The following is a 10,728-nucleotide window of genomic DNA, read 5'->3' as shown; positions in this document are numbered from 1 at the left end:
GGGCTTTTGTGAACACGTTTATGAAATTTCAGGTTCCGTAACAGGTTGGGAATCTCTTGGCTAGCTGAGTGACTGTTGTAGTGTCTAACAAGTCACTTATATACTTACAGACAAAAGGTACTTGCTGCAGTAGGTAGTATTATTTTTAAATTTGAAACTTTAAATTTTCAAAATATTGTTGCTGTTTCATATGTGCAAGATGGGGAATGTTCTACTTGATAATATTTCTAGTTCTGCGAGTACACAACATGTGTACTGTAATAACCTCTCTGAGATTAAAGCTGTATGAATTAGTCACAGAAATGAAAACAGATATAATGTGCTTGAATATTTATTCCATATACCCATAAATATTTATCCTGTAAGTTGCTTCATGTGATATATGATCAGTAAAATTCCTGTGACGAATGTGAAACCAGTATGGATTTGTGGACTGTCTATCTGTCATAATACATATGGGACATATAGAGAAAATAGTGTTGGCATTTACCAGTTTACCGACTTTGTGGAACTATGAACATCTTGAAAAAACTGTGGGCAGAAGTTGGGATCAAATACAGGTTTTCAGATTCAGTTGTAGTTATACCTTTATTATGAACATATATTTGAAGTACATGTGGAGGTATATAGATGCCACTTTCTTCTGTCAAAGGAATACAAAATATAAAAATGCAATACTTATGCAAAATATCTGGTCTGTTTACATAATTGTGAGAAACTTTATTTATATCAGGGCACAATGTATACACATTTTCTCCTATGATTATCCTCATTATATAAGATATTTTGAACCCATTTTTAAGTATTAACCCATGATAAATTACTTATGAAATACAGCTAGCAAATTTTTCCTTGATATCTTCATCTTGGGCCAATCCTCTACGCGCTCCACGATATTCTGCTCTTGACAAAGTTCCTCTGCCCCTCTGCTTTCCTCCTGCCTCTACCACAATGGTGATCAATCTTTTCTTAGCATCAGCAGCTCCAACAGAAAAGTGCTTTTGGCATCTATAGAATTATTTTGCCATTCTTTCCAACTGTTTGGACCTGGCACGAATTTATCAAGTAGCTCCTCCCACAAAACAGTGAAAGCATTGTGAACTATTTGGTTGACTGCCGATAATCTCCATCATTCACAATGTTGCCTGAGTCCAGAATGAAAGCCTGTTGTTAAAAACCTGGAGGAAAACAAAAAAATTAACACTGCAGTACAGTTTTATTTTTAATTTTATTGAGAAAAGTACCTTGTTATTAAATAAAATACTAGAATTTACGTTTCAAATGATCCCTAAATAATAACAGAAACAATGCAGGATATTCAAACCACTTCTTCATAATATATAAGTTTAAAACCATGATGCACTGTTAACAATGAGTAATTATAATCTTTTTTCAAACTAATAAAATAACACAAAAAGGAGACTGGCTGTTTTTTATCAACCTGTATAATTTTTCATAAAGCTGGGAATATGCCACCTGTTCAAAAGAGCAGAGGGTACACCCTATTCATCTGGGAGCAGAAGGTATATAGTTTTTACCACAATCAACTACAACACTAGTAAAAATCATACCTCGGAAGTCTCTTTTTCCAAGCACCATTACCAGAAATCTTCCTCATTCTGCTCCCTCTCTCTCACAGATGAGGGCAGTGAAGATACTTTCGATATCAATGCCAATACAACTGTTGACGTGGCACTGCTGTCAACTCTTTAACTGCTTCATCTCAATCACCAGAAGAGTGTTGTTTACCCCAACTAGAGTGTAGAGGCTGAAGATGATTTATTTTTTGAAATGGAAGGGAGTAAAAAGAAATGTGTGCCATACCTTTAATTATTGACACAATTTGAAAAAGAAATTACACAAATTCGAAGTATTGTCCAATAGGGAAATAACAAAAGTTTCGTATCACATGTGAAATTGCATAGGGTTACTGACGATAAAACCACATACACATAAAGCAATTTCCGACACAGCTTAGAGCATGGCAACTTCGAAACCAAACTACTTACGTACATTTTCGGAAGATCTTCCACGCCCATAAACATCTGCAAATTTCACGTTTCCTGGCGGAAAATCAGCAACAGCACCATTCTTCCTTGGCCTCAACTACAGCCATTTTAAGTGATGTAACACATTCATCACAATACGAACTTAAACCAATGGTATCTTGCTATGCGGATGTCGACCACTCACACCAACTTCTATTCCGGTTCCTATGAACCTACTGCGCTTGCAGGAACACCAACATTATACGTACTAGTACCAATTCCGGTTAGTATACGGTGCTGCTAAACGTAATAGCAATTTATCTGAGAATGTTTTTAATGCTGGTCATCTGTATTTGAGATTTGAATTGAATTTATGAAGACTGTTTAGTGCACAGAAATTGCAGTTGATGTCGAAATCGTAGTGAATTTATATATTTATTCCTGGTCACACACTAAGCCCAAAGCAACTTGAAACAGAAAAAACTTCCGAGAATATGTAACTTATCAAATTATTCAAAATCCCATGAATTAACCAGATTCTAATCATAATCTCGTTTTCAAATTTTACGAAACAATGCGATACGCACAATTGGTTATGGGTCCTGCCGGATGTGGAAAGGTATACTTAACCTCCATGCAATATACCTTGTGAATGGGTATCAGTAATGACAATAGTACATTCTAGTCAGAAAATACAAACTCAAATATTTGCTGTTATGCAACACAGGTCTGATATGTGCTTCACTGTAATTAATTGTTACCATTTACACAATTCTGCCCGATTTTATGTATCCTTCATGAGTTAATCTTCACAATAAATCTCAATAATTTTGTCAAGACATTCATTCTGTAACACATTTCCTTTACATAAACATGACACTATCATGTATACAGTGAAGCTTTCACAGCAACTGAAGTTGATGAAGGATTCTTGGGTTACTAGCTGCGTCAGGTTTCTGAATGGTGAATAAACCATATCTTCTGCCAACGTTCAGTGGACAATGTCTGCTCACATCCTCAGGGCTGCTTGGTAACCAGTCCGAACCTTTGTTATGCGCTCGTGGCTTGTAACCTGGTAGTCTTTCAGTATTTGTATTTAATGATTTAGTTTGAATACAAAATCCTGTAAAAGGCTTTGGACCATTTCTGGATTTTGATATGGAAGATGAAATGAAAATAGGAGACAATAAAACCATCAATGTTTTTCAGTCCACATACTGTTCTACAATAGTCAAGCAAGCTGCAGATGACAGGAAGACTATTGATGTTGTGAACCTTGATCCAGCAGCTGAATATTTTGATTATCAACCATTGGTTGATATAAGGGAACTGATTCACTTGGATGATGCAATGGACGATGCTGATCTCAAATTTGGACCCAATGGTGGCCTGGTGTTTTGTATGGAGTGAGTATATTTCTGTATAAACAGATAATACAGTGCAGAGTATTTTGGCCAGCAACTAAATACAGATTTCATTGGTTACCATGGGTTTTTCACATTATACAAAACAATTACTTTCGCAAATTTTACATATTTTTTAAGGAGCTACACTAATTGTAGTGCTAGTGTCACACCTAAACTGCATTTCCACATTGCTGTTTTGGTACTATTGATGGTTTAGGAAATACAGCTATGTTCATTCTTTCCTGAATCACTGCAGAAATTACTGTTACATGAGTCATGAGAGGGAGTTCGGTGTGAAGTTAGAAATGTGGAGCAAACAAATGCCGAATTGTCTTAAGACATGAGGTTCTCACAGTGGTGATATCAACTGTGTCCTTGTGAAGGATGTGGTAGATAACAAAGACAGGCTGAGATTATGGGAACAACAGAATTTGCTTGGCCTCATGTCTTCTCATGTGCTGTGGTTTGAATGATGCTGAACCTTCAGTCAGTTTTAATTCAGTTCAAAGCTTGACAGGTACCTGATGGAGAATTCTGGCTGGCTGGAGGAGCAACTTGGTGATGTGGACGATGACTACGTTCTGTTCGACTGCCCGGGTCAAATAGAGCTGTACACGCACATGACAGTCATGCGCCAGCTTGTGGAACTGCTCCAGCAGCGTTGGAACTTCCGTGTATGCGGGGTGTTTCTGGTGGACTCCCAGTTCATGGTGGATGGAGCAAAGTTCTTGTCAGGAACAATGGCAGCTCTCAGTGTCATGGTAAATCTGGAGCTTCCTCATATCAACATTCTCACGAAGATGGACTTGCTCAGTAAGAGTGCACGAAACCAGCTTGACAGGTTGGTTACATTGTAGTAAACAACTATTACATACATACATTGTGTATATCCTAATTGTGTTCAACATGGAATTGTACAAAAAAGCCAAGGAAGATATCGTAAATATATTTCAATCGTATCTCTATGGTGCAGAATAATTTTGTATAGTACTTTTACCTGCTTTTAAGGTACTTGGAGCCTGACCCACATACCCTACTGGGAGATGTGCAGACCAGATCCAAATGGAGTGAAAAGTATCGCCACCTAACAGAAGCTATTGGTCGTCTCATAGAAGACTACAGTCTTGTGAGGTTCTACCCTCTTAATATTAAGGACGAAGAGAACGTTGCTGACCTCATGCTTATGATTAACAACATGATCCAGTATGGAGAGGAAGCTGATGTCAAGATGTGCGACTTTGATTATGAAGATAGAGAAGATAAGAATGGATTAAATGGATTGCATGAATCTTAAGAGATTTGGTGACAAACAATGACTGCTGTCTACCATAAACACATTAAAACAATTCATGTGAAGGTCAAAACCACATTATTTAATCTTCAGTTCTCTCTTGCAGTGAAAAAGTATTATGTACACGTTCCAAGTGATTAAAGGGAACATAAACACAAGACACCACATGTATAAAGGAATTGATTGTATTAAATATATGTACAGATCACTGATGTTATGCTCTTCAATCAAAAGACATGTCGTGCAGTAGCATTGTCTGGCGGAGTAACCTCAGAGGAGCACCAGAATCCTGACAGATGAAACAAGTCATCAGTCCTATGAATTGTGTGCATCCCACACGCGCTCATAATATCCCCCTACTCTATGTGACAACTGCAACAATCCAAGAATTTTGCTTCTTATGAATAAACTAATTGGCATTCATAAATGCAACCGTCTGAGTTGTCTTTAGAAAGACTGTTTAGATACTTGGACTTACCTGCACTTGCTTTGCCCCATCACTTCTTATGCGTCTGCTCTGCAGCCGCTGAGACCCGTTTTTCTTGCACTTGTTTCTGTTGTGTCAGGAAATTATAGAACGACTCTCGTTCCTTCTCCTCTTCAATCTCTGCAGCAACACAAAGAAACGTTTAAATGTATATGTAATACTAGTTCAATAAACAGAAAGGAGTAAATAAATAATTGCATGTAAAATGTATACCAACACATTAATAACCATGCAGTGACCTACCTTTCTCCGTGAGATGCGGCACATTCTCCTCTCCCTCCTCATCATCGCTGCTCTCATTGGCAGGATGCTTTAGGTACACATCTGCCAGTTCCTGCCCTATTGGCACTGCTGTCACCAGCGAAACAGGCTTCCCCTCCTCCTCCAGTACTGGCTGCACCATCTCGTCGACTTGCTTCTCCTTCCTGAGTCGTTCCCACTCTACTCGGTAGTCTCTGTCACAACAAACCACATCAACACTCGCTGCCACAGCACAGTATACAGTGTTTTTTAACAATTTATTGTTATTCAGCTGGTAAACAGGATTTTACCTTGATCCACTATAACCCAAATTACACCTGCCCAAGATTCACTTTAACTCAGGGTGTCCACAAGCCAAACCATGTGTTTGAAATATGGCAATGCTGTATTGTGGACACACTGGGTTATCATCCCATGAAAACCTTTTTTCAACCATCATGATGCTCACCTCTCATACTCATCAGCTGCATCCTGAACCAGTGAGAAGAACTCGGGCACTCCGGTGCCAGTAAGAGCAGACACACCAACACACCGCAAGTTGCTGTAGAACTCGTCCAGGGCGAGTGACATGGACCGTGTCAGGTTTGAGATGTAAGAAGTTTCTGACTCCAGGGCTTCTTGGAATGCTTCAAAGTCACGCATCCACTCCACTGCATAGCTGTGCTCAACGACATCCACCTGCACGTTAAGTAACATGCAGAGTGCACAGTTAGTGAGGGAGAGGCACGGCTTTGATACTGTTCTGAAGGCCCTAGCATAATTCGTATGAAATCAAAAACATTAGAAAGTGGCCTCTCACCTTGTTCATGACTACGATGAATGGAAGCTTGGTCTTATACAGAATGGAGCAGGCATAAAGCATGTTAGACATGAAAGTGACAGGATTCACGCTGCGTATGGTGTCCATTACATACACCACAACAGTGGGGAATGTGGATGCTAAGGCTTCAGTGATAATGTTTCCAGAGGCAGACCAGGTGAACACCTCGATCTGGCCTGGAGTGTCGATCACAGTTAGCTCATGTGTAGAGGAGGCCTTTTCCAGGAGGGAGATTACTTTGTCAAACTTGGTGGAAAAAAGGTTCAAGGATGTGACAATGGCTCCGTTTGGACCAAGACCATATTGCTTCATCACCTCCTTATAGTTCACAGTGTCTCGTATATCTGAAACATGGAAGAATTCATGCGCGATGCATGTGGGCCAAAAATCGAATATGAAAGGGCTTGAAAAACCTGGGTGGGAACAAAATTAATGACAGCTGGTTTATTAACAGGATTATCATACTTCCTATTGTATAAGACATGCAATGGTTTTGGAAGGAGAAATTAAAAATTATTATTCTAAAATACTGATCCATAAGGCACACTGTGATTTTAGTGTAATTAAAAAAAAGTATGCCACAAAATACAGTAAATTAATTTCAACTCACCTATATTTGCTGGGTATGGGACCTCTAAACATGCTGGGTCCAGATTAATTGTATACGGCGGGTTTGCTTGTCCATGCAGATGTGATACCAGCCTCTGCACAAAAGTAGTCTTCCCAGAACCAGCCATACCCAACACAATGAGACAGATGGGGCGCCGTACATTTTTCGTAGCCTCAGCATCTGACGGACCCTCTTCAGTCATCTCTTGACAGGCAGACATGTTCTGCACAGAAAAGTATTATTAGAGAGCATGTGTGTTTAAAAAGATACAATATTTAGCTGCCAGTACAATGTTTTCATTAAGAATTTAATACATATTAAGTTGATCAATAGCATCCATGCTGTGAAGCCAAATCACCATTGCCACAAAACCCTGTTATTAGCCCCTACCCTGCAGTTCCTAATACTCAACTAATTAATTGCAAGATACACATTATATAGCACACCTCTAAGCTGTATAAAACAAATGGTAACCACCTTTCAAAGAAAAAGAAACTGCAAACACTTGGAACAACACACAAGTTGATTAATTCTGTTCAAATTACAATCACAAAATATTACATTAATTTAAAAGGAAACAAAATTAAAGGTAAGAAAAGGTGTTTCTGAATAATTTCACTAGGAATTATAACAGTCCTTTTTTGCTTAAATAGAATGGACTGTAATGTATAACTGGCTCAAAATATATTTCGTAATTTTGTAGTACAGTACACTACTGGGGATATGATCAATGGAAGAATGGGCAAAAAGGAAAATTACGGCATTGAGGCAATTAGGGACAGTCCACATTATATTTTGTGCATGTATTTTAGAAATGTGTAGGCTGATTTAACAGAACTTTAGAATTATGTAGGATTTTAAGATTTCACAGCAGAGTCTGGTAGAAGTTTACTTTTACCAGACTACACAACATATCAACCCAGAAGACAGCCACCTTCATCTACAGAATTATCTCTGCATGTGAAACTGGGTGTACTCTTTTAAGTTCCACAACCAAGTAAGGAAAATCATAACAATGGGGAATACAATGGGACAGCATTTCAACTATTTATAGCCTCCAAGAACACAGGATTCAATTTGCAGAGTACTGAATAACATTCTAATTGAATTTGACATACTTACAGAACTTCTGCTAGCATAATTTACATTTCATATGCGTCAATAAATGCAAGAAACTAGTATAGCTAATAAAATGAACGTATACAAAACCAGTAGTAAAGTCTGTGCAAGTTAACATCTGTCTGATGCATTTCATAATCAGAATGGTCTGAAAACAGATACTTTATGACCAATGTTTGGTCTTTGCTTGTGAATATTAAGTAATGTCACATCCTACAATTCGAATTTACGATTTATGGGCAATATACTCATTCCACATCAATATATCGATTTAGACATTCAAGCCAACTCCAACAATTTTTGCATAGTTGAATGAGAGAGAATATAAAATGTAACTTTTTATAGTATGGTTAATAGTAGTATAGTATATGAATTAGAAAGGCCAGGATTATACATGATACAAGCACATACAGCCGACACTTTGACGTTAGATTCTTCCAGGTCCAGTAACTGTAATAACACTTCATGTTCAGATGCAGATATACGTTCTCATAATATTCTATAATTCTTCGAGAATACGTTATTTTCATACCTTATTTTCTTCCTTTAATTTCACCAAATTCAACGAAATATATATTAGTCGTCACGCAACTGTACAACGTGCACCATATACCATTAAGCAGTAGGAAAGTTTGTTATTAGTACGTAAGCTGTCATTAGCGCCACACTCGTTATTCCCAGGTTAGACAACATCAGTAATATGTAACCAACCGATAAAATACGTTTTAAAGTAGCAAATAATGAAGAAACGTCAATATAGTTCTTGAAACGCTGATAGTCGCTATACTATCCAAGATATGCTTCGCCTTTTATTGTAATGTAACGTTTAAAACCTTGTAAACATGAGCCCCACGTTATAAAACAGAGCCACATAAAACCACACCTTCCTGCCCCAAATTTCCTATGATCTGTTTTAATAGTATCTTCCGATTTACATCAAAATCTTTCAACTGGTTACTTCCTTCAGGCTTTTTAACAAATATTTTGTACAGATTTCAGATCTCCCCTCTAAATGATACACAACACACCCACTCAAAATACTTGGTTAGATCATGTTATAAGTATCACAACTCATAAACCTCCTCATGATGTAATTCCTTCATCCGTCATAGGTCCAAATATTCTCCTTAGCACCCTGTTCCCAAACACCCATATTGTGCATTATTTTCTTTATGAAAAATTCAAGTTTCACATCTACTGGAAACACAAGGGTAGGATCAAACTTTTATCATTTTCACATAGCAAATGGGAAGACAAAAAATTCTGAATTGCATGGTAACAAATGCATAGTCACACACTCAAAATATATAGACAACTGTCTTTTGTAATGTTGTGCCAAGTCTCATAGAAACTTACAGATGTGTCACATCTCCATACTTAATCCATCACAAGGGGGACTTATTCCCTTGAATATAAAGGCAGTAACCACCTCTAAAACATTGGTCAATTTCTAGAAGACATGGTGCAACATCCCAAAAGACAATCATCTTCATACTCACTGCCTTAAGAACCTGAAATCTTACCAATCCTGCATTAGCCTCCTCAAAACCCCCAGAAACAGAGTCTTGCAACAATTTACAACACTAGAGCAGGGCGCTCCTTTCGGAGCTCCTAGGGGGGGTTGGTCAAGTTTGTAAAACGCAACCAATCTTGTGTAAGAATATAAACTAAACCCCCCAAATTGATGGTTTAAACAATTGACCAACACCTCTTCTAGGGGGTTGGTTACGTTTTGAAATCTTATGTAACACGTTAAAATAACTCCCCTTCGGGGGTCAAGTGTTTAAAACGCAACCAACCCCCCCCTTCGGAAGGGTTAGTTTAGTGTCTCATTCAAGTGTTTTAACCCTTGAGTAAGAAACTAAACAACCCCCCGAATGGTGGTTAAAATACTTAACCAACACTCTTTCGGGGGTTTGGTCAAGTGTTTAAAATCTTGAATAAGGCACTAAACTAATCCCCCCCTTCGGGGGGTTAGTTTATGTCTCATTCAAGTGTTTTAACTCTTGAGTAAGAAACTAAACTAAGCCCCCCGAATGGTGCATAAAACAACTGACCAACCCCCCTTCGAGGGGTTGGTCATTTGTTTAATACGCAACCAACCCTTCCCCCAGGGGATTGCGTTTTAAAATTTTGTGTAAGACTCTAAACTAAGTCCCCCGAATGGGGTGAGTTGCATTTTAAAATCTTGAGTAAGGCACTAAACTACCCCCTTTCGGGGGGTTAGTTTAGTTTCTTATTGGTTGAATATTATTATTAGTATCAGATTACCTTGTTGGTGTTGGCAACGTTTTCTTTCACTTTCCTTCATTTCTTAAATAGTTTTATGTCGCTGTTTGGAGGCGATGTGCTGCTTCTGGAGCAGTGATAATGCGACTGGCTTGATAGTTTTTGATTTCTTTGTTGTGAAGCGTTATTTGTTTACTCGGCATTGTTGTGTTCCACAACAATGCCGATTTTATTTATAGTAGACATTGTTGATGACGTCATTTTTTTTTTTGACGACGACTAATCACAAATTTTTATAGTAGAAAATGCAAAATGAAATTGTAAAGGAGAAAAATTCAGTATGAACCCTCCAGATGGAGTAATGACCCGGCACACTATATGAGAGAAGACCAAACAACGCAAAATGCTGGTCTCACACATTTATGAGTCTAAGAAACAAGTAAAAGATGGAACTGCCATCTACTGGTTAAACCATTCCAAATTATAAGATGGTTGTCTTCTGGATTGTTGCATGTTG

General features: G+C 38.0%; 2 protein-coding genes across 17 annotated transcripts; one reads left to right on the top strand and one right to left on the bottom strand.

Annotated features, from left to right (window-relative positions):
• Positions 1–569: 569 nt before the first annotated feature.
• On the bottom strand, positions 570–10,357 carry LOC110830779 (GPN-loop GTPase 1). 14 transcript variants are annotated; one of them, XR_015533530.1, is made up of 9 exons: positions 8,377–8,503; positions 6,864–7,086; positions 6,233–6,597; positions 5,882–6,111; positions 5,416–5,627; positions 5,164–5,292; positions 2,010–3,406; positions 1,572–1,768; positions 570–1,178 (listed from the first exon to the last, which is right to left on the bottom strand). XR_015533530.1 is itself a non-coding variant. In XM_087342359.1 (7 exons), exons 1-6 carry the CDS (start codon positions 8,389–8,391, stop codon positions 5,183–5,185), a joined length of 1,155 nt encoding a protein of 384 aa, XP_087198485.1. In that variant the 5' UTR covers positions 8,392–8,504; the 3' UTR covers positions 570–1,178; positions 5,164–5,182. The 14 variants fall into 14 exon arrangements, 7 of the variants coding, with proteins under 7 accessions (XP_087198485.1, XP_021921745.1, XP_021921743.1 ...); XR_015533531.1 differs by having other exon boundaries at positions 1,572–1,754; XR_015533528.1 differs by having other exon boundaries at positions 2,014–3,406.
• On the top strand, positions 2,171–4,897 carry LOC110830780 (GPN-loop GTPase 3). Of its 3 annotated transcripts, none has more exons than XM_022066058.2 (4): positions 2,171–2,271; positions 3,198–3,394; positions 3,912–4,235; positions 4,403–4,897. In XM_022066058.2, the coding sequence occupies exons 1-4, from the start codon at positions 2,173–2,175 to the stop codon at positions 4,686–4,688; spliced, it is 906 nt and encodes a 301-aa protein (XP_021921750.1). In that variant the 5' UTR covers positions 2,171–2,172; the 3' UTR covers positions 4,689–4,897. The 3 variants fall into 3 exon arrangements, with proteins under 3 accessions (XP_021921750.1, XP_021921751.1, XP_087198486.1); XM_022066059.2 differs by lacking the exon at positions 2,171–2,271 and adding an exon at positions 2,466–2,607; XM_087342360.1 differs by lacking the exon at positions 2,171–2,271 and having other exon boundaries at positions 3,147–3,394.
• Positions 10,358–10,728: the final 371 nt, after the last annotated feature.

This window comes from Zootermopsis nevadensis, unplaced genomic scaffold (genome assembly GCF_977971745.1).
Source record: "Zootermopsis nevadensis isolate Lab colony 2312 unplaced genomic scaffold, Znev_1.0 Znev_ptg000003l, whole genome shotgun sequence".
Lineage (NCBI taxonomy): Eukaryota > Metazoa > Arthropoda > Insecta > Blattodea > Termopsidae > Zootermopsis > Zootermopsis nevadensis.
The sequence above is the reverse complement of the archived record's forward strand: the minus strand, read 5'-3'. Positions and strand labels throughout refer to the sequence as shown.